Raw genomic sequence first — 25,413 nt, forward strand, 5'->3', positions numbered from 1 at the left:
TCATATCCCAATTGCATGGATCGATGCGCATGTGATGTCAAGCACTGGATTGTCTGGTCCAAACTTGATTCTTTACAAACCGCCGCCATATACCTGGAATATTGCTGAGTTCGGCATTAAACAACAAGTAAACAAACAGAGTTACATGGCCATGATGGCCGACATTTGAAACCAAACTCGGCCAGGTGGGGCAGTGGGGTAGGATGGTGCCTCATTAGTTTTCCCCTCCAGATGACTCACATTGGCACAATGGGTGAAGCCTGTTCTCAGTGTTTGCCATCAAGATGTGGCTGAAATATTGCTCAAAGCACTATCAAACTCAAGGTCAATCCTTCATGGGTTTGTATACAGTACGTTCCTCCATTGCCCATCATTAAATACTCATTTGTGGTGTATTAGCTATTCTTTACCAACAAATAAAGCAACATCGTGTTTAGACTAAGAGGGAAGCCAATGTGTGCTCAGTTTTCATCACACAAACAAGTTATCTTTTGCTTGACATCGTGTGCTAAATATGCCAAAGCCTTGTGGTATCTGCACTACCCAATTTGACATTGTTTTCTATATCAAGTGATGGTGGGGTTCATACAAGTACGTGCAGGACTCATTTCATTGGCTGACTAAAACCAAACACACATCACCTCTACACTGCATCCAGTGTTTTCACAGGTGATGGAGGAATGTATTGTACATGTATCTGTAAAGCATTGATGATGCTTAAAACTCACTCAGTTGTTCAGAATGCTCAAATCACATTGTTTTGGTGTGGTCAATATATTTACAGAGTGAGTGAGTGGGTTATTACACTGTTGCCACCAATACCTCATGAACACAGCATCTGATTTAGGTTGTTGCCATGGTAACAGGGTGATATGATTGAAAAACATGTTGACAGATGGCATACCTGTACTTATATGTCATCTGGAAGCGATGAAAAGTAGCCCAATTACCTGTAGATGAGGCATCATTAGCTGTTGGGTAATTCTGCAGCAGGTAACCCTATGAATGAATCACTGCTAGTCTAAGTAATTTATTCAGTTATTTTAATGAGCCACCTCCTCCTCCTTGGTCTAGTGGTAGAGCATCCACTCGGAGAGCAGATCGGGGTTCGATCGCTGACTGTGTCATACCAAAAGACATTATGACATTGTACTTGGTGGCGTGCCTGGCGCTCAGCCTTAAGGAGCTAAAACAAGGACTGGTCAGCTCAGAGTCAGTATACTGTGTCATTATTACTTATGTAAATAAATGTGATGTGTGTTAGCAGAAGTTCTTGAGGCTTTGAAGTCTTTCTTTAATGCTCGATTACAGCTTTTTGTGTCAAAATAGATTTGCATCAATATAAGATTGATGATATGTATTAAGTGTTACATTTAGTGCTATTAAATCTTAGGTAACATTAAGCTTTACCTTGAAAAGGGCTATCTGTAATCTTCCATTGACGGAGGGTTCTTTAAGTACCAAAGCTCTTTGTTCTGTGACCCATCCAGTCTGTTTATGGAGTTCAAACTAAACATGAAAGTGCAAGGGTAACTGTCGTCACTGTTAATAATTGTAGATTATGAGGGTGACTACCTTAACTTACACACTGGCTCTAATACTTGTCACATGTGTTCAGACCATTGAAGATCTGGGTTAGAATAGGTCTTGCTTGGATCAGGTGGTCAGGCTCGCCGACTTGGTTGATGCATGTCATCGTAACCCAATTGGATGAATCGATGCTCATGATGTCAGTCACTGTATTTTCTTGTCCAGACTCAATTATATTCAGACCGGCATCATATAGGTGGAATATTGCCGAGTGCAGCGTTTAACAGCAAACAAACAAACACACATGTGGTCATTTCTGTGAATCACCTTACAATAGAAGTTGTAGGTTTTCACATACATGTGTATAGGTGTTCAAAAAGACCAATGGTTAAATAAAGGGTTTCTTCTCTGCCAGTGTGTTAAATAGTAACTAACCTTAACTTTGAGATTCAAGTTAGATACTCGTGTGTCCATCTTACTTGAACCTCTCAGTTTTTGTTAGAGTCGTATATCGCTGTCTATAAAACGAACTCGCCCTATAATGCAACCTTCCCCTGAAAACTTGTTCATAGATTCAACTGTTTTGTGAAGCAGTTTTTAGAAAGTATAATTGGAAAAGACAGAACCCGTTGCTTGATGCTTAAGTTCCCCCCTGTTTTATGTGGAGAAAACAATAGGTGGATGTGGGCCATAACGGCGTGTTTGTCAAGAAGGTCGATTATACTGGGATTGAGTGACCATGTGACTGCCAGTCCTTGACATCTTCCCGAGGCAAGAGAGTTAACTGACTTTAAAAGTCCAGTTCCCACCCTTGCCGAACTAGGCTGGAATACCTGGGCACGATCGTAGCGCCACCAGTGGCTATTACGAGCTATGTCCCTTCTTGGCCTCTCCTATGGACCAATCAGATTCCACCTCTCATATCCCTTGTATTTGCTTCAAACAAAATGGCGGCGCCCAGTCAAGACAGTCTGATTGATAATCAAGATCTATGTTGTGATAAAATGGGTCATACATTGCGGTGTGCATCAAATCATGTGAGCACCTTGATTAAAAACATGAAAAGATTTGAAAAATATATGTTGACAACGAGTTGGCGGTGCACATGCTTTTCAAAACCTGCAATTGACCAAAATCTGCCTCACAGTTTACAAACAGGATTTCAATGTTGTTGCTTGATTTTGATTGGACTTACCATAGACTAGTTAATCCAGCCAAAATGTAACTCCATAATACCAGTCAAGTTGGGTGGAAACTGGACTTTTATTGTCAGTTAACATTCTTGCCTCGGGAAGATGGTCCTTGAACACTTACTCGTTGATTGGTGCTCTTGTTATCATGCACTGGTTTTTGTAATCAAGAATGGATATATAATGTCTGTGATATCGTTGTGATAGAGCTAATGGTGGGTTGAACAACCTGCACTCACTGAACCTCTGTGTAGTATGGTATCATTTGAGGATTACGTTGGCTCGAGTATTAAAACATCTGCTTTCAGAACAAGACTCTCAACAATTTTGTGTTCATAATGTACCACCAGACCACAGGATTGGTTTTTTTTTCATTAAACATTCATTCTATTGTTTGTTTTAGGAAATTTCAAATTATGAAGATAAACAGTTTATGTAGCTACAGTATGGTTATGTTTCGTTAGATATATCTGCATTCTAGCGTTTTGGAACAGGAAACTTCAAATATTTGAAGATAGGCAATATATGGTAATGTGGACAGGTGTGCCAACATTGGTTATGAACACAAACAAGATGAATTCTAAAATCAGAGGTCCAGATTACTTTTTGAGCAATTGAGTTTTTACTCGAGGGTTTCTGTTTTAATTGTGTTGTTACATTTTTCATTGGCTAACCAATATTTTTTCACTCTCCTATTCATCAATCTATTGGGTTTTTCCCGTAATTAGTGATCATTTTAAGATTTTAAAAAAATGAAATAACGTTTGAGATGTATATAACTGTTCTAAATTAATAGGCTTGACTCGGAAAGTAAATTAGCTCGTAATTGTGTTTCGGAAATTTGTTCCTTTGTACGCATGCTGAAAAAGCTTCATTGGGTATTTGCATATGCTGTTTTTATACATTTGAGATTTTCATTTAATGCATGTGTTTCTGTACGCAAGTTAATTGAAAGTAATTCGGTTTTGAATATTTTGGGGGGTATTTTAGGCAAATAGGTAATATATCATTGTGTTCTGTGATTATTAGAAGGCTTTTAGCTCAGGTATTTTATAATTTGTTATATTGTCCTCTCTTTGCAACATGTGCAAGGTTGTGTATTTAAACTTTTCCATGTTGGTTCAGCTGTTTCTTCCCTGGATATATCACGTGCAGTAGATTCTCCCCACAGTGCAGAGAACACACTCTGAACCAATAACTACAGGCAACTACTAACTACTCACGGGTAAAGTGAGTGACCGAGCTGGGTTTAACGTCACTTTGTACAGTATTCCAGGTATATCGCGGCATGTCAGCCTCCTGTGTGAGGAATGCTCGAAGTGATGCAGGTCTCAGACGTTTACCACTTCGGTGAAACCCAGGAGCATTATCATGGTCAGGTGCCCACAAACCTAGAAACATAATCAGGGGGAACTGGAATTCAAACCCACAATTGTAGGTTTCTGGCATGGCCAAGGGACGTTACCCTGCACAGTGAATTGCATCACCACGGGCAAAGAATGAACACAACACTCCTTAGTTTTGAAACCTGTTATGCAGGACAGTGTGTCAGACAAGAACTCTATCAACCTTGTGACAAGGATCAAGTGTATAGCCTTTTGTCATGTAGTGTGCAACTGCTGGTGCATGCATAGGCTGATAGAACTGTGCGTGTGTTGATAGAAACAGGCAGCAGACTGGTTGGTTTGATATGCATCAACATTTTGAGCTCTTGACATGCTTCATGCTTAGGGGGAGACCTGGGAGTAATGTTTCTGCTTTCATCAAGACATATCATTGAGTGCTTCAGGCTAGCAATGCCTCTGGTCATTGTTCAAGAAAACAATTTACTAAAGATGACTTTAATAATTTTTTGTGTTTATGGGTGTACATTTTGTATAAACGCAAAAACTGGTGTTCACACATTGCATACATTTGCGTAAGTTTATGGAGGTAAAGACAAAAAAATTGTGTGTGCACTGTGTAAGTTTTCTAAGTTTATGCAGTATAAACTTATAGAGATGTCCACACTGTAAATATGCGTAGCATAGGTTAAGGGTCATAGTCACCCACCATGTCGGAGTAATGTTGGACCTATGGCTGTGTGTTTCTGATACATAGCCATCAGTTTCACAGGTACTAAATCATGTCTCCCTTGAGTGGGCAAATCATGTGAAACCCAGATCATTATTTGGTGGAGTGGTATGCTCCAGTAATTCTTTTGTATGTTGCAGGCATTGAATGCTTCCCTGTACAACAAGTGTAAAGTCATGGCTTAGTGTTTGTTGCTACAATACACAGGGCCAACAAACTGTATTTCAGAAGAGTTGTGAATGCTGCATGTAAGAGATATGCACTTCCATGTCAAAGGCAGAATGATATGCCAAGGTTATATAGAGGATATTTGTGTTTACTCGTCATTGAATAACTTGTTTATCTCATAGAGGGGCGGTCGGGTAGCCTGGTGGTTAAAACGTTCGCTCGTCACGCTGAAGACCTGGGTTCGATTCCCGACATGGGTACAATGTGTGAAGCCCATTTCTGGTGTCCCCCGCCGTGATATTGCTGGAATATTGCTGGAATATTGTTAAAAGTGGCGTAAAACCATACTCACTCACTCACTCATAGAGTGACCTGACAAAGTTGATATTTTCTTGAGTGGTCCGGTCTCTAGATGAGACAAACAAGTTATTTGATGACAAGAAAATAGACATGTTCTTGTTATTATGTTTTTTCTTTAAATAGTGCAGATCTTCATGACCTTTATGGGTTCAAATCCCAGTTCACACTACTTGTTACTAGGATTGCCAGCGACATACCCTTCCTCGTAGGTTCAACCAAAGTGGTAAACATCTAAGAGCTGCATTATTTGGGGTTATTCTCCCACATCAGCCTCACACGCCGTTATTAATACTGTTAGTTAGTGAAATACTGTTCAAAGTGATGTTGGGGCAGTGGGGTAGCCTAGTGGGTAAAGCGTTGAAGACCCAGGTTCGATTACCTACATGGGAACAATGTGTGAAGCCCATTTTCCTGTGTCCTTAGGCGTGATATTGCTGAAATATTGCTAGAAGCGGCATAAAACCATACACACTCACTCAAAGTCATGTTAAATTCCACTCACTCACTCACTCACTCACTCACTCACTCACTCAGTGGGTTAGTGTAGGTCCACATCAGTCGAAGCTGGTACGGAAGAGAGTACCAAATGGATTGCGTGGTCAGACTGTCAAATGGTTGCTAGTGTGACATTGTCTTTGTTTCCAGTGTGAATCACTGGATTGTCTATTATTTACATCCAGCTGGAATATTGTTGAGTTGTGCGTTAAACAAACAAACAATGATGGGAGTTAGCCTACTCGTTATAGCAGTTATAGCGAGTTTCATTTGGGGGTGTCCTTCGACTATGTGCTTGTCGAATGGGTTCGAGAGTTAATAACCATTGAGAGCTTTACAAAAACAATGATAGGGTTCACATAAAAGTCACAGAATAGGGGTAATTTGACTTCCGTTAGTTACCATGGTTACGCAATGCCTCTTTTCATTGGCTGATTTGAAATAGACCTGCATCACACTATACCTCACATCAGCTCAATGTATTTACAGGTGATGGAGGAATGTAGTTTATGTATGTGTATCAGTGAACCTGGATTGACAGTGGCACTGATGATCTTAATCTGAAAACTATTGTAGTGCTATGTGTCTTTGGGACAGCCTGAAAGTAGTTCTGGGATAACGTGTTATTTACTTGAGTGAGATATCAATTATATATTCTTCAGATAAATAAGTATTTCATCACTTTACCCTGTTAGGATTCCAAGGCAGAATAGGCCCCAATGTTTAATGTCTCCTGTTGGGATTCCAAGGCAGAGCTTGTCTGCCTGTTGGGATTCCAAGGCAGAATAGGAGACCATGCTTGTCTCTCTGTTGGCATTCCAAGGCAGAATAGGAGACCATACTTACTGACCATGCTTGTCTGCCTGTCGGGATTCCAAGGCAGAACAGGTGACCATGCTTGTCTCTCTGTTGGGATTCCAAGGCAGAATAGGAGACCATGCTTGTCTGCCTGTGGGGATTCCAAGGCAGAATAGGAGACCATGCTTGTCTGCCTGTTGGCATTCCCAGGCAGAATAGGAGACCACGCTTGTCTGCCTGTTGGAATTCCAAGGCAGAATAGGAGACCACGCTTGTCTGCCTGTTGGAATTCCAAGGCAGAATAGGAGACCCGCTTGTCTGCCTGTCGGGATTCAAATGCAGAACAGGAGACCATGCTTTTCTGCCTGTTGGGATTCCAAGGCAGAATAGGAGACCATACTTGTCTGCCTGTTGGCATTCCCAGGCAGAATAGGATACCATACTTGTCTCTCTGTTGGCATTCCCAGGCAGAATAGGAGACCATGCTTGTCTGCCTGTTGGCATTCCAAGGCAGAATAGGAGACCATGCTTGTCTGCCTGTTGGAATTCCAAGGCAGAATAGGAGACCACGCTTGTCTGCCTGTCGGGATTCAAATGCAGAACAGGAGACCATGCTTGTCTGCCTGTGGGGATTCCAAGGCAGAATAGGAGACCATGCTTTTCTGCCTGTTGGCATTCCCAGGCAGAATAGGAGACCATGCTTGTCTGCCTGTTGGCATTCCCAGGCAGAATAGGAGACCATGCTTGTCTGCCTGTCTGGATTCCAATGCAGAATAGCCTCTCATGTTTGTCATAAGAGTAACATATGACTATTTACAGAAGCCAGTGAAATGGCTTACTAAGAGATTTGCTGACTGCAGCAACAACACTCACTCACTCACTCACTCACTCACTAATGTTTTATTTATATGATGTACATAGCACCAACATACAGATATAAAATGAGATGTAATAGGATGAAATATTGATTATTTTAATCGTAAATCATCAAAACCTTTTCATTCCGTAGTGATCATCAAGATGATTTCATTACCATAGTGATCATCAAGATGATTTCATTTTATTACCATAGTGATCATCAAGATGATTTCATTTCATTACCATAGTGATCATCAAGATGATTTCATTTCATTACCATAGTGATAATCATCAAGATGATTTCATTACCATAGTGATCATCAAGATGATTTCATTACCATAGTGATCATCAAGATGATTTAATTTCCTTACCATAGTATTCATCAAGATGATTTCATTACCATAGTGATCATCAAGATGATTTAATTTCATTACCATAGTGATCATTAAGATGATTTCATTACCATAGTGATCATCAAGATGATTTAATTTCATTACCATACTGATCATCAAGATGATTTCATTTCATTACCAAAGTGATCATCAAGATGATTTCATTTCATTACCATAGTGATCATCAAGATGATTTCATGTCATTACCATAGTGATCATCAAGATGATTTCATTAACATAGTGATCATCAAGATGATTTCATTACCATAGTGATCATCAAGATGATTTCATTTCCTTACCATAGTATTCATCAAGATGATTTCATTACCATAGTGATCATCAAGATGATTTAATTTCATTACCATAGTGATCATCAAGATGATTTCATTACCATAGTGATCAAGATGACCTTGTTCTGTAGAACATTTTATTATGTACTGAGGGATTCAACTTATAAATCATCTCACATTCAAACACTTTTTAGATTGTAATCAGGAACTTCAATACAATTTTGATAGTTAGCATCTGAATGATAATTGACCAGATTTTTCATATTTTCTAAATGACACAAGTAATTTTAAACCCTGATATATTTGAATATGTTTAAGCGTATCTAACACTCCAAAAGCAATGTTTGTATTAAGGATGCCTATTTGGGTTTTTGCCGATGGCATCAACAATTTGAGTGTTGTAGAATGTGGAATGGAGGCTGTGCCTACATGTGGACCAATATGTCCATATTGCCTACTACTCATCAGTGTTTAACAGATATTGTGTTGCATTGTCTAGGAATTGCCTCACCTTGACTTCCTAATACATAGATTTATGGTGTTGTGTTTGCTGGGAAATGTCTCACCTTAACTTCCTAATACATAGATTTATGTTGTTGCGTTGACGTGGAATTGTCTCACCTTAACTTCCTAATACATAGATTTATGTTGTTGTGTTTGCTGGGAATTGTATCACCTTAACTTCCTAATACATAGATTTATGTTGTTGTGTTGTCTTGGAAATGTCTCACCTTAACTTCCTAATACATAGATTTATGTTGTTGCGTTGTCGTGGAATTGTCTCACCTTAACTTCCTAATACATAGATTTATGTTGTTGTGTTGTCGTGGAATTGTCTCACCTTAACTTCCTCATACATAGATTTATGTTGTTGTGTTGTTGTGGAATTGTCTCACCTTAACTTTCTAATACATAGATTTATGTTGTTGTGTTTGCTGGGAAATGTCTCACCTTAACTTCCTAATACATAGATTTATGTTGTTGTGTTTGCTGGGAAATGTCTCACCTTGACTTCCTAATACATAGATTTATGTTGTTGTGTTTGCTGGGAAATGTCTCACCTTGACTTCCTAATACATAGATTTATGTTGTTGTGTTGTCGTGGAATTGTCTCACCTTAACTTCCTAATACATAGATTAATGTTGTTGTGTTGTCGTGGAATTGTCTCACCTTAACTTCCTAATACATAGATTTATGTTGTTGCGTTGTCGTGGAATTGTCTCACCTTAACTTCCTAATACATAGATTTATGTTGTTGTGTTGTCGTGGAATTGTCTCACCTTAACTTCCTAATACATAGATTTATGTTGTTGTGTTGTCATGGAATTGTCTCACCTTAACTACCTAATACATAGATTTATGTTGTTGTGTTGTCGTGGAATTGTCTCACCTTAACTTCCTAATACATAGATTTATGTTGTTGTGTTGTCGTGGAATTGTCTCACCTTAACTTCCTAATACATAGATTTATGTTGTTGCGTTGTCGTGGAATTGTCTCACCTTAACTTCCTTATACATAGATTTATGTTGTTGTGTTGTCATGGAATTGTCTCACCTTAACTTCCCAATACATAGATTTATGTTGTTGCGTTGTCGTGGAATTGTCTCACCTTAACTTCCTAATACATAGATTTTTGTTGTTGTGTTTGCTGGGAAATGTCTCACCTTAACTTCCTAATACATAGATTTATGTTGTTGTGTTGTCGTGGAATTGTCTCACCTTAACTACCTAATACATAGATTTTTGTTGTTGTGTTTGTTGGGAATTGTCTCACCTTAACTTCCTAATACATAGATATATGTTGTTGTGTTGTTGTGGAATTGTCTCACCTTAACTTCCTAATACATAGATTTTTGTTGCTGTGTTTGCTGGGAAATGTCTCACCTTAACTTCCTAATACATAGATTTATGTTGTTGTGTTGTCGTGGAATTGTCTCACCTTAACTTCCTAATACATAGATTTATGTTGTTGTGTTGTCGTGGAATTGTCTCACCTTAACTTCCTAATACATAGATTTATGTTGTTGCGTTGTCATGGAATTGTCTCACCTTAACTTCCTAATACATAGATTTATGTTGTTGTGTTGTCGTGGAATTGTCTCACCTTAACTTCCTAATACATAGATTTATGTTGTTGTGTTGTCGTGGAATTGTCTCACCTTAACTTCCTAATACATAGATTTATGTTGTTGCGTTGTCGTGGAATTGTCTCACCTTAACTTCCTAATACATAGATTTATGTTGCTGTGCATCACTTTTGGCTATGCCCCCAAATCAAGTTGACACCCTGTGATAATACTGTAATTCTCACACACTCAGTCACCCACCCATCTTTGTCAAGTTGCATGTTACCTCGTTAAAATTGACTTTGATTTGTGGAATTTGAACGTAGTTAAGTATGCACTAGTTACAAGTGTGTGTGGTAGAAGTGCTTCAGCCAGACTGCGGATCTTGGGAATAAGAAACATAGGATTTGTTTCCTTCTAGCCAGATGGATGGTACAAACTTGGTTTGCTTCAACAGGATGTAACCGTATGAGGACGTAACCAAAGGTTGGCGTTTTGCGATGCTATAAGCTATGGCTGATATATTACCTATTTCATCGAATACAGAGGCAGATCAGGATTTTGGAAAAGGTAGGTTGCACATTATGCCCAAGTCACCAAATGACGTTTAAGCACAGGATCTTTAAGTGTTGGCTCATCACGCCTGAGACCTGAAACCATTCCCCGCACTGGTTCAAAGTGTGAAACCCATTCCTAGTGCCACTGCTGTGATATGGCTTGAATTATGCTACAAGCAGCATAAAACCTAACACACTCACTCATAGAATAGGCTGCCTCTGTGGTGTAGAGCATATGCCTGGAGAGTGGACGGTTGTTGGTTCAAACACCCGGACGTGTGATACCGAAAGATGATTCTTGCTAATACCCTCCCTGGCACACTGCATTCAGGGTAGAAGACAAGGACTGGACACAAGGACAGACACAAACACACACACACACACACCACACACACACACACACACACACACACACACACACACACACACACACACACACACACACACACACACACACACACACACCACAGAGACACTGACACACACACACACACACACACACACACACACACACACACACACACACACACACACACACATACACACCACAGAGACACTGACACAAACAGGCACACACAGCACACACAGAGACACACACATACAGACGCACATAGAGACACAGACACACACCACACACTCACAGACACAGACACACACCACACACTCACAGACACAGACACACACCACACACTCACAGACACAGACATACACCACACACTCACACACACAAACACACACACAGACAGAACAGTTATCCTGATCACACCATGACTGACCCACTCCTGTCGGAGTCAATCTAACATTGTTGTTGTCCCAAGCTGTCACAGTCATGTTGATGTCAATATAATTGAACGATTGGTTTGCAGTCTCGACTGGGTTCTCATCCCTCAGCACAGTATGAACAATGTCTACTTCAGTTGACATCCATTTGTTTTCTTCTTGTATGGAGTGCCATGGTGCATGAAGGCAGGAAGGAAAATGAAAAAAACACATAATTTCTTGTCGGTGTTGATTTATAACAAGCGACGTCCTCATGAAATAAAAGATTTTGATTAATGTACAAACAAGTAGTTACCTTATTTGATGTAATAATCGCCCCATTCTAATAAGTGCCCATGATGATATTTGCAAATATATTGGCAAGTGAACAATCCTAATAAGCATGATAAGCCCCTCTTCCGATTGATCAGTGTACACAAAACTTACTTATATGAGTATGATACACACTCGTGTGTTATGCGCACCCTTAATTATGGGCAATTAAATTCTGGAAAAAATATATCTCTTGTTTATAATATGCCCAGACTTTTTGTTTAGTATCATTTCAGGCGGTTGTATATTTATTACTGTCATGATCCGTCATAGGAAATAGAATATCAACAAATCCGCATTGAATTATGCAAGTTATCCCCTTTTTTACACTGTTTAAGTGTTCATTGTATATCTGCACTTATGTTTGTAATCTGTTTTTCCAAATATTGTGTGGATAAATGAATTTCCGGATATCTGAATCCCTTGCCAGAGTTACCTCCCCTACCCAAATGCTACAGAGGGTAAAGAAACCTCTGTTGTATATAATGCATACGATTATATGAGTATTATTGAAAAGAGCCAAAAGTTGAGAAATGCTGTACAAAAACTGGGTACAGAAAATTGACAGAACTAACGGACGATGGTGATGACACGAAAGAAAGTTTGATGACGTCGTAGGAAGTAGAATTATGACATAAGTGGTGGGAGATTGGAAGAGGAAATCATGTAACGTAGGTAAACAAAGCGGTGCATTATGGTTTCAATAAGCCCATTTAGTGAGAAGCACTAAATGAAATTATGCATAGTACAAAACAACATCAAACCCATTCAGCGATTTCAGTTGAACGAACTGGTGGTAACAAACTTGGTCAGTAAATATTGGCGCTAAAACATCACTAGACATGATGATTTACCATTTAAATACTTTTCCCTGTCCTGCTAGTTAAGTGCCGGGATTAAGATTACCCTGTATATTTTCTCGTAAACTAAGCTGGATATATAAGTCAGCTGTAGACACTTTTTCTCCCAATCCCAGCTTGCACTGCTTTTAATTGAAATTCACTGTCTGGATCTGGAAACTGGATTTTCGGCTCAATGAAGCCTTTTTCTGTTGCATTTATTTCATTTCGCAAAATATCGTCTGATAGGCGAGGTTTCCGGATATCTGGGGTCCTGATAAGCAAGGTTCAGCTGTAATTGACTGTTTCATTGACCTTTGAACTAGGTTTGTCGACACCTCTCGATCTCTACAAACAAATTTGACTCATTGTTTATGGTTTTAACAGGCGCCTCCCTTTGGCAATTTTCTAAGCACCAAGGTCTCTTATATCGCTTATTATAATGAATACAGTATGGAAGTTTCGTATTAGTTTCATGTTAGGTTTATGCCATAATGATATATACCTGACTGTAACTTAAATTAGTTCATTTCAATGCAGTTTTGTTCATCATGACAGATTGTGTGTAACCATGGTGATGACATGAGCAAGTTCATTCACAGAATAGAACACTGTCCTAACACTGAAAGTAGGGTAAGGGTGGCCTAGTTGTCTAACACCCTGTACAGAGCTGCTTCTGATAAGATATGCCAGAATCGTATCATGTCGCAGATTTGATGTGTTTATGATATTCATGTCTTTCTGAGGTCTCAGCTGGCAAACATTTAAGTCCTGCACCATTTACAGTATGTTGTAGCTTTAAGGCCAACATTGATGTTGAAGGATTTAGTTCTGGAAGAACAACCTCAAAGGGGTAGTTCTGGACACTGTTTGGGTCACTGGTGGTCCAACTGTCTGATGTACCGCATTTGTGTGTGCAGAGTTGTGTCCCTTCCGACAAATTGGCAACAAACTCATTATTTAAGCTCTTATTTTCCTCAATTTGTTTTAGCCAGGCATGTTAACATTGCATTCAAGTGTAATAAGGTAAAAACTAAGACCTCTTCCTCTGTTGGGCTGTCAGGTAGCCTTGTAGTTAAAGCCTTCACTTGTCATGCTGAAGACCCGGGATCGATTCCCGACATGGGTACAATGTGTGAAGCCCATTTCTGGTGTCCCCCGCAGTGATAGTGCTGGTGTATTGCTAAAAGCGTCATACAACTATACTCACTCACTCTTCCTCTGTCTGGCTGTCGGGTAGCCTTGTGGTTAAAGCGTTCACTTGTCACGCCGAAGACCCGGGATCGATTCCCGACATGGGTACAATGTGTGAAGCCCATTTCTGGTGTCCCCCCCCCCCATGATATTGCTGGTATATTGCTTAAAGCGGCGTACAACTATATTCACGCACTCACTCACTCTTCCTCTGTCATGTCTATGTTTGTCCTGCTATCAGTGAAATACAAGTCACCACTTCAAAGCCGTGCCATTATCTATGATATATTAACCATATTAACCTGAACTGGGAAATATTTAATTCTAATTTGGGAAGTTTACTGACATTTGCTGTAGACTTGGGTCTGAATATTGCCCTCTTAGCAGGCCTAGATAAATCCCTGCATGTAAACAGTGTGAAACTGAAACACAGCCTCCTTGTGGGCTATTTAATATAGTCAGGGTGGGGCTTTAAGGGACTGTTCATTTAATGAGGGGTGTGTGTGTGTGTGTGTGGGGGGGGGGGGGGGGGGGGGATTGGTCATAGGACTGTATCACTCTGTACCTTATAGTTGTGATGAATTTTGCTGGGACTACAAATTGTCCTGGCAAACAAGTCCCCCTTTACAGTCTGCATGTCTGTGTTTTAGGAAGTTGCCACAATGAATGTTTATATGCAAGTTAAGGTTTTCACCTTCACTTTACATGCTTAAATGTGAAACATTTCCTTCTGTTTATGTATTTGCAAGTTACAGATAACATGGGTCAGTCATGATCTGGCTATCAGGTTGATATCTACTTCCCTGTGAGGAGGATGTCCTTATGGGTTGTTATTTATTTATTACCACAGCAATATTCAAGCTGCATCCCAGATAGCAGTCAAACGTTCGGCCAATATTGGGCCAGCGTTATTTTGACTGGCGGCCAACGTTGGCTAAACATCGTTGGGCCAGGATGGATCCTTTCCAACATTGTAACAAAGTTTACCCAATGTTGAGACAGCCATATTTAGCCAACGATGGGCCGCGGTCAAAATAACGTTGGCCCAACATGGACCCAACGTTGATAGCCAACGTTGTCCCAATGTTTGATAACGCCTGTTTTATTCTTCACAATCTCATTAAAATCAGATCTAAGTTCTCGCTGCCACTAAACAAAGACCTAAGGACATGACCTCACGGGTCACGTCAAAATGACCTTTTGCAAACTTTGACCGACCACTGAAATGACTAACAAGAAGTCGACATCAGCCAATTAGAAAGCAGCTTTCTCAAGCTTTACGGCGCTCATTTCAGTCTGTCGACTGCGCTTGAAAAATATGTTGACACAGTTCATGATTAAAATTTTGAAAACTGAACAAATGAACATTCCTGAATGCCTATTATATGGTTGAGATTGTATGACAGTGCTTCCCACGTACTGTGCAACACTTCCTCCGTTCAAATGTTTATCCCATGGAAGCAAGAGATAGACGATAATTTGGACAGAATCAGTCGTACGGGCCATTACTGTCGTTTGGAATACACCATGTTAACGTTTTCGAGGTTGCACAATCACTTTTATGATCTGGTAAGCAACGCTTTGATTGGTAAGATGAAAGGTCGTTCTGACGTGACCCTTAATGGGATGTCCTCAGATCTTTGTTTAGCGATGGTGAGAACTAAGATCTGATTTTAATGAGATTGTATTCTTCAGTACCTCCAAGGCAGCCTGAAATGTTTGTACCAATCTAGTTAAGACGTCAGGTAACAAGCAATACATTCTGCAAGCTGAATTCACTCTGAACTCTATCCATGAAAGAGCCTGTCAATGAAATAAATGCGCTCTCTTTTGGCAGGGTACCTCGGCATACATCGTTTGAAATACAGCCAAGAAAAAATTCAAAATGTTTTTAATTACATGTACAATTCAGTCATATAATATTTATTTTCCAAAGCAATTTTCAAGACTATGTGGAGATTGTTCACAAATGTTTCAACACTATTGAAAGATACTTGATTTTCCCACGAGTTTGCAAATTAAAAACCATCAGACAATAAGCCCGGCACAAATTGAAACATTTAATTATTCTTGGCCTTACCCCATACATTCAGCATTGAGGGCAACACTGAAACAAACAACATAGTCTATGCATCAAATTCCTATGATCCATTTCCTTAATCCATTAAAAAATATGATGACAGCAACAATAGAATTCTGGTTGAGGTGACCTTTATTTGTTTGTCAAATGACAAGTCAGAACTTGGGCTGAGTGGCTGAGGAGCCTTTTCAGTCCTCAAATGAAGAGATCAGACGAACTGATCACAGGGATGATCTTCAACCTTATCCATGGTCGCTCTTTGTGTCTTGGTAACTGAATAAAGCAATGACAAAAATATAATAAAACGACAAGGCAAGGGACATATTAAACTGTTAAATACTGCGAAAACTGGAAAGGTGGCGTGGACAGTAATACATGTACCATGATGCTCTCGGATCATACATAGGTGGAAAAGCTTTAACACTGAAATGAACATAGCTAAATGAGTTCAAAACATAAAAACCCATTGTTTTCTCAGAAAATACACTTATCAAAGTCAAACTTTGCACTGAACTTCTCCTATTGGTATAGAAACTATACTCGAATTTGGAAAAGAATCTATCAATTTGTTTTCAGGTTATAGGTCGCACAATTGTTGAAGAAAATAATTCTAAGTTCAAAACATGTAAAAAAGTCATATTTTATCATATATATGTTTATGAGAAAATACACATATCAAAATCAACCTTTGCACTGCACCTCTCCTATTAGTATAGAAAGTGTTCCATAAATTTGGAAAGAATCCATGCAGCAGTTCTCAAGTTAAAGGTTGCACATGTTGAACTAAAGAACATTCTAAGTTCAAAACATGAAAAAAAACCTATATTTTCTCAGAAAATACACTACCGGTAATCGAAATCAAACTTTGCACTGCACTTCTCCTATGGGTATAGAAACTGTGCCGCCAATTGCAAAAGAATCCATGAAGTAGTGTTCCAAGTTATAGGTCGCACAAAGGTTGAAATAAAAAAATAAATATTCGAAGTTAAAAACATGTATAGAATCATATTTTTTCAGAAAATATCAAAATCAAACTTGACACTGCACTCACGCACAAAAATGTCCTTGGAAGGACAGACGGATATCCTTGGTATAACTTTATCAACCTGCCCTGTTAGATTGGGGGTAAGATTAAATAAGAATCATCTATATTTTTATTATTGAAGATGTTTGTATATATTATTGCATCATGCATACCTTTCTGCCTGTGATGTACTTAAACAAATATGATTCCACAATACTGTTAACTCCATCTGAAGTAAAACTGAAACCTCAAAGTATCACATTCTCAGATAAACCAGTGGAGATAAATCTCGTTTTCTGACGGTATGATGTCACTAGTTTTAATATTGGCAAATAGTTTTATCAGCCAAGAGAAATTGACTGTAATTATTCAAGAGCAGTAACTTTACCTTCCTGCTCTACTGCATAAACTACTGTGATTCAAGTAAAATATTAATGCCAAATAAAATAAATAGTTCCCATGTTGGAAGCATGAATGTTGTATATGATTATGAATTGACCTTCCAATAAGTAATCATGGTAATAGAAGTGTTAACACTTTGGGGTATTTAATTAAAATCATGATTAGATTCTATTTAATTTTTTTTTTAAACTAACATTAATATTTTCCATATTAGTATTTATTGTGTTCTAACATTTACAAAGAGAGTAACATTGGGAAAAGTAACAAAATGCAATATTTTAGACAACACCAGATCAAGTTGAAACAGCTCTGTAAATATTCTCAGTCGGAAATGATTTCATGGGAAAAGTAACAAAATGCAATATTTTAGACAACACCAGGTCAAGTTGAAACAGCTCTGTAAATATTCTCAGTCGGAAATGATTTCATGAATATTTCGTACCAAATCTAGTCCAGTATGTACACTTAGTTTTAACCATAACTCCCCGCAGTAGTTAATAATTCCTAATTTTACACAAATAAATATGCGACTATGCCATCATCAATTCCTATCAAAAAACAAAAAACACAATCCTACGGCCACTGATTGGTGATCGAAAACTGAACTCGTGATGTTGCCGACAACAGTAAAAAGCTCCTTACATCGATCAGTAGGAGTCTGCATAGTATTATTATATCATGTACACAAAATGCTTCGAGTTTTAGAAAGCCTCATTCTGAATTGTTCAGTTTGGTTGATATTTTTTACCGTAAAATTGCCACAAGCGAAAATGAAGTTGACCTTTTCAGTTGAGTTTGCTTTTTATTTTCAACCATACGCGAGAATAGAAACACCAGTATTCATTTACAAATACCACAGTCAGTATTTTTTTAGGCACCTTATGCGATACGGTGCACATTACTTTGCACTAACTTGTCCTCATGATGACGACAAACTTTATGATACGGACAAGCTCGATTTTGGGGGGATGCTAGTATGCTATATTTTGCAAGCGATCAGAGTGACATATTCCTGTTCGGCTTCGGTCATGAAGTTTGTGAATGTGGTGTTTTCAATTTCTGGAAAATAATTACTTGTGTTTATATTTCTGAATGAACTAGGGTTGTTTTTTCTCCGGTACTGTTTGGACATTATTATAAGACATTAATTAAACACTTACCTCTATATATTCGAGGAGAACAGTACTGCGATGATCGAGCATGTGCTTGTATCGCGTCGTCTGTTATTAGAGAGGCGCAAAAAGCACAGCGCCCACTATGAGAAGCTGTCAATTAAGAGTAGCACCCCTTGAAAATAATTTCCGAAATGCTACCTGATGTGGTCACAACGTTGGGCAACGTAGGAAATCGGACCGCGACACTGCCAACCATTGCCAACTTTTACGAGAAAATACACAAGGTAATCTTAATCCCTAGATGTAAAACAATGCCTAGCAGAACAAAAAATACAATTTAAACAGTAAATCAACATGTCTGCTGATTTTTTATCTCAAATTTCAAATTTGTACCGACCTAGTTTCTTATCACCCGTTTGTTTACCGGAATTTGCTGAAGGGGTGTGGTGGAAATTTTTTCTGCGCATTATATTCAATTTTTTTTTTTTTTAAATACTGAATCCACTGGAGGGGGCATCTTCCCGAGGCAAGTGACTTTAAAAGTCCAGTTTCCACCCTTGCCAAACTAGGCTGGAATTCCTAAGCTCGACTGTAGCGCCACCAGTGGCTATTACGAGTTATGACCCTTCTCTTCCTCTCCTATGGACCAATCAGATTTCACCTCTCGTATCACTTGCATTTGCTTCAAACAAAATGGCGGTGCACAGTCAAGACAATCTGATCGAAAATCAAGATCTCTATTGTGAGAAAATGGGTCTTACATCGCAAAGTGCATCAAATCACGTGAGCACCTTGATTAAAAACATGAAAAGTTTTGGAAAATAACTTATAACGAGTCAATAAGAAAATACAGTAGGTGCAGGTGTGCACACACACCCTTTTTGAATAAATATTTATACATTTGTGCAAACTGTCACAACAATACGTGCTTTTCTATTCCAAAAACCTGTATCCCCGCTTGTATATATTATTCTTGAAATATTCAGACCTTACTCATTATTTAATTCATTCACCCAGGTACACTGTGTTATTCCCGTGGCTGCTTTTGTGGATTTAGTTACACCATAATCATGATAATTATTAGGGCTTCTCTTTTTTACAATTATAATTCACAATGTGTATTCTTTTTCTTACTTCAAATTCAGAAACTTTCTTAATTTGACATTAATTCATCCCTTATATCAGTATATGGCAGTCAGAAATATGGAAGAAGATATTCATTTCAAGGTTGACACTAGTTTCATAGAAATAGAATTATTAAGAATCTACTTATAAAGATAAGTCGGGCATGCCTTTAGCAAGGCATAAGGGTTTTTCGTTTTGTGTGTTTATCTGTTGTTTAACACTGAACAGACATTGTATCTGAACCATACAATCCAGCGATTGCAGTCAGCAAGCCTGACCACCTGATCCCATAAGTCGCCCCCGAAGACCAATTCTCACTGGGATCTGCACGGGGATCAGGACTCAATAACGAAATATGGCACAGCCACATAAAATGAATCCAAGGCATCATGCGGAGGATTGGGACCAGTATTTAATATTTAAATAAGTTTATTTTCTCACCACACTTGTATCCATGAAAGTTATAACATTTTACTTTCATGTCAGGGTCTGAAACACATGAACACATTTTAAGTCAAATTTGCTTGAAATTAGATGTTGTCACAAAGTCGTAAAGTGTTACCCCTATTATGTTGTAGGAGTTGAGGGAGATCCAGATCGCCAACAAGAGTGAGAATAAATATCCGTCTGAGGAGGGAAAGAAGGAATGCAACATCAAGAAGAACCGATACAAAGACATCCTGCCATGTAAGTTGCAGCACGACCACTGCACAGGGGGCATAGGGTATGGGGGCATGGGGCATGGGGTATGGGGGCATATTGTATGGGGTATGGGGGCATGGGGTATGGGGGCATATAGTATGGGGTATGGGGGCATAGGGTATGGGGGTATGGGGCATGGGGTATGGGGGCATAGGGTATGGGGGCATATAGTATGGGATATGGGGGCATGGAGCATGGGGTATGGGGGCATATACTATGGGATATGGGGGCATGGGGTATGGGGGCATATAGTATGGGGTATGGGGGCATATAGTATGGGATATGGGGGCATGGGGCATAGGGCATGGGGTATGGGGGCATATAGTATGGGATATGGGGGCATAGGGTATGGGGGCATAGGGTATGGGGGCATATAGTATGGGATATGGGGGCATGGGGTATGGGGGCATATATTATGGGATATGGGGTATGGGGGCATATAGTATGGGGTATGGGGGCATATAGTATGGGATATGGGGGCCTGGGGTATGGGGGCATATAGTATGGGGTATGGGGGCATATAGTATGGGGGCATGGGGTGTGTGGGCATATAGTATGGGGTATGGGGGCATATAGTATGGGGTATGGGGTCATATAGTATGGGGGCATGGGGTATGGGGGCATATAGTATGGGGCATAGGGTATTGGGTATGGGGGCATATAGTATGGGGCATAGGGTATGGGGTATGGGGGTATATAGTATGGGGTATGGGGTCATATAGTATGGGGTATGGGGGCATATAGTATGGGGTATGGGGGTATGGGGTCATATAGTATGGGGGCATGGGGTATGGGGTCATAAAGTATAGGGCATAGGGTATGGGATCATATAGTCATGTTAGTATGCGGGCATGGGGTATGGGGGTATATAGTATGGGGTCATATAGTATGGGGTTTGGGGGCATATAGTATGGGGTATGGGAGCATATTGTATGGGGTATGGGGGCATATAGTATGGGGTATGGGGGCATATAGTATGGGGCATGGGGGCATATAGAATGGGGGGTGTGGGCATATAGTATGGGGTGTGGGGGCATGGTATGGGGGCATATAGTATGGGGTCATATAGTATGGGGTATGGGGGCATATAGTATGGGGGCATGGGGTGTGTGGGCATATAGTATGGGGTGTGGGGGCATGGTATGGGGGCATATAGTATGGGGTATGGGGGCATATAGTATGGGGGCATGGGGTGTGTGGGCATATAGTGTGGGGGCATATGGTATGGGGGCATATAGTATGGGGTATGGGGGCATAGGGAATGGGGGCATGGGGTATGGGGGTATGATGAGTGTCAAGTGGAAAGGGAGCCCATGAAGGCCACTGGCAATGTGGAGCCTATGAGGGTCCAGGGTGTGTGGAGCCTATGAGGGTCCAGGGTGTGCGGAGCCTATGAGGGTCCAGGGTGTGCGGAGCCTATGAGGGTCCAGGGTGTGTGGGCCAATGAGGGTCCAGGGTGTGTGGAGTCTATGAGGGTCCAGGTGGCATAGGGAGGCAGTGAGGGGACAGGATGTGCAGGGCCAATCAGGCCTCTGGGTTTGTTAAGCCAATTATGATCTATGGAGCAATGAAGGGTCAAGGAGCATGGGAAGCATGTGGAGCCAATTAGGACCTCGAGGTTGAGGGGGACAGGGGGCATGGGAGCAAGTCACCTCAATTCACAATCAATAATAGTGTCCCTTAGCATTGCCAGGATCTGCTGAATGTAAGTTGGAATCCCAGATTCAACCTGATTATGATTCTTGGTGTGTCCTCCTCATTGTTCTCCAAAGTGTTTAACGCCTGCGACCTGTATCACATTGGATTGTCCCCCATACTATGAGAGTTGACCTCTCTCCTCTCTCAATAAATCAAAACTTTCAGCAATCAACCTACCAGAAAGTGGATGTTGCAGGTTGACAAATAATTTTATATATTCAGATGACTACCACCGTGTTGTTCTGTCAAAGCAAGATGGAGCAGAAGGATCTGACTACATCAATGCCAGCTTCATAAAGGTAGGGGCAATATGTCATAACCACTGGCCATACTACAGGTGAGACATTATGACATCACCACTGGCCTACTACAGGTGAGGCATTATGACATCACCTCTGGCCGTACTACAGGCAGGGCATTATGACATCACCACTGGCCATACAACAGATAGGGGCATTATGACATCACCACTGACCCTATGACAGATAGGGGCATTATGACGTCACCTCTGGCCATACTACAGATAGGGGCAATTTTGATATCACCACTGGCCATACTACAGTAGGGGCATTATGACATCACCACTGACCATATACTACAGGTAGGGCATTATGACATCACCACTGACCATACTACAAGTAGGGCATTATGGCATCACCACTGGTCATACTACAGGTAGGGCATTATGACATCACCACTGGCTGTACTACAGGTAGGGCATTATGACATCACCACTGGTCATACGACAGATTGGGGCATTATGACATCACCTCTGGCCATACTACAGATAGGGGCAATTTTGATATCACTGGTGGCCATACTACAGATAGGGGCATTATGAAATCACCACTGGCCGTACTACAAGTGGGGCATTTTGACATCACCACTCAATAATGTAGGTCCACCAGTATCATATCAATAAATATGACACCTTCTTGTGTATTTTCCTCTGCAGGATGTTAACGGGAAGAATGGCTACATCGCTTCCCAGGGCCCGCTCCCACACACTGTCAATGACTTCTGGCGTATGTTGTGGGAGTACAAGGTGGAGATCGTGTTCATGGTGTGTCGGGAAGAGGAATCAGGAAGGGTAGGCGTACAGACCTGTGCTACTCACCTCTTGCTAAGGATACCTCCTACAAAGTCATACATATCAATAGAGAGAGACCTCCCTAATTCACATACCTTGTGTGTTTATGTAAAGAGAAACCCAGTTAATCCAGAGTACCGTTCCCATTGTGGAGAAGAACAAGGAGTCGTGATGAGTATACATATCACCACTCTGTTATCCCCCGCCCAACAAAGTTGGCAGGGCATATAGAAACGAGCTCCGTCCGTCCGTCACGTTTTATTTCCAGAGCATAACTCAAAAACCGTTCAATATTTTTTCATGAAACTTTGCAGGTCTGTCAAGTACATGCTGAACTGGTGCCTTTTGCTATTTAGAAATTTTTATTTTTTATGTTTCCATGGCAGCAAGATAGACTTAGGTTCGGTGAAGGTAGGGTTCGTTTCCAGAGCATAACTCAAAAACCGTTCAATATTTTTTCATCAAACTTTGCAGGTCTGTCAGGTATATGCTGAACTGGTGCCTTTTGCTATTTAGAAATTTTAGAAATTTACGTTTTTTACGTTTCCATGGCAACAAGATGGACTTAGGTTCCAAACTCTTCTTTTTTTTACAATTTCCATGACAAGTTCCACCTTGGTTGAAAAAGGTTAGGGTTTGTTTATATTTAATTATGTCATAAATTCTGCAACAGGGGCTGGGGATATAGCCATGTTAGTGGCAAACTCTTGTTTGTATGTAGATGATCCCAATAGAATTCAGGGCACAGGTTGCCCTGTCATCTTAGATGCCTCAGACTGTTGTGTTTGACAGACATTTCTCATCCATTAAATTATCATATTTTTTTCGATCTATTTGTTGTTACTAAACCACAAAATATACACATAAAGCTCTTGCCATCTCTTGTTTTGATGAACTATTTTCCCGCGATACAGCAGGATGTCAGTGTAAAAACATGAAGTCAAGCGTACCAAACGAATTTGTGTGTTTACATCCTTCGAGGTGTACATTATGAAGGTTCATACTTCAATGTACTCACACAAAATGAACGTCAATTCTTAAATATTTGTAAGAACAGTGTGGCTTGGAATATGCCTTACCTTTCATTCATGGGGTCCCCAAAGACAAAAACTAACTTCTTTCTTTTGAAATCTCCCTCCCTATAATTAAAAACACAACAATCTTCCCACAACACCCAGCTCCACAAACCCAACCACCCCACTCCTTAGACTAACTCTGAACCCGCTTCTGTCGTGTAAACTGTGTCCAACCCAACCACCCCACCTGTTAGACTAACTCTGAACCCGCCTCTGTTGTGTAAACTGTGTCCAACCCAACCACCCCACCTGTTAGACTAACTCTGAACCCGCCTCTGTTTTGTAAACTGTGTCCAACCCAACCACCCCACCCCTTAGACTAACTCTGAACCCGCCTCTGTTGTGTAAACTGTGTCCAACCCAACCACCCCACTCCTTAGACTAACTCTGAACCCGCCTCTGTTGTGTAAACTGTGTCCAACCCAACCACCCCACCCCTTAGACTAACTCTGAACCCGCCTCTGTCGTGTAAACTGTGTCCAACCCAACCACCCCACCCCTTAGACTAACTCTGAACCCACCTCTGTTGTGTAAACTGTGTCCAACCCAACCACCCCACCTGTTAGACTAACTCTGAACCCGCCTCTGTCGTGTAAACTGTGTCCAACCCAACCACCCCACCCCTTAGACTAACTCTGAACCCGCTTCTGTCGTGTAAACTGTGTTCAGTGAGGGTCTAGGCTGATTTGTTAATTATACTGTATCCATAATCTGACCGAATGTTGAACAAGGACATATTTCTTTTGTAAATTATGTATTTGAATCCAATGTTGACAGGAAGTATTTTGAACCTGTATGGGCTGAAGTACGAGGAGGTTTCTGTGAAAAGGAAGAAGTAAATGGGTACTTTCTGATAAAAATATACCATCCAACTTATACTGACAATTGATTGACAATATTCATTCTTCAGGAAACATCCTCTTGGCACACACTCAATGTATAATTGAAGCGGTACATATAACAATGACTGTTTGTAGTTTCTTGCCGAGATAGTCACTGAATAAGTGTCAGTTGCCAGGGAAAGCAATAATCCAGTTATGTCCGATGGTGGCCTGTATGATAGCTGGGCTCAGGCAGACTAGAATGTGTCCCCAGTTTAATAAGTGGATCCCCAGAGGGACTGTGCAGCCCCTCACACACCCAAACTCATTACAAAATCATGTGTAAAACATGTACAGATCTAAATCAGTTGGTGA

General features: G+C 40.4%; 1 protein-coding gene across 7 annotated transcripts in view; it reads left to right on the forward strand.

Moving 5' to 3' along the window:
* The window catches only part of LOC124121243 (tyrosine-protein phosphatase non-receptor type 12-like), an 83,689-nt gene that overhangs the window by 5,568 nt on the left and 52,708 nt on the right, over positions 1 to 25,413 (forward strand). For all 7 annotated transcript variants that reach the window (XR_007221596.1, XM_048396931.1, XM_048396930.1 and 4 more), the window contains exons 2-4: positions 20,230 to 20,338; positions 22,274 to 22,350; positions 23,007 to 23,141. Coding sequence is in view for 6 of the 7 variants with exons in the window: in XM_048396931.1 (XP_048252888.1) it covers positions 20,230 to 20,338; positions 22,274 to 22,350; positions 23,007 to 23,141 (321 nt within the window). In the remaining variant the exon portion in view is untranslated. The remainder of the gene's footprint in view (positions 1 to 20,229; positions 20,339 to 22,273; positions 22,351 to 23,006; positions 23,142 to 25,413) is intronic.

The sequence above is a fragment of the Haliotis rufescens genome, unplaced genomic scaffold (genome assembly GCF_023055435.1).
Source record: "Haliotis rufescens isolate VD_foot unplaced genomic scaffold, xgHalRufe1.0.p SCAF_16, whole genome shotgun sequence".
NCBI lineage: Eukaryota > Metazoa > Mollusca > Gastropoda > Lepetellida > Haliotidae > Haliotis > Haliotis rufescens.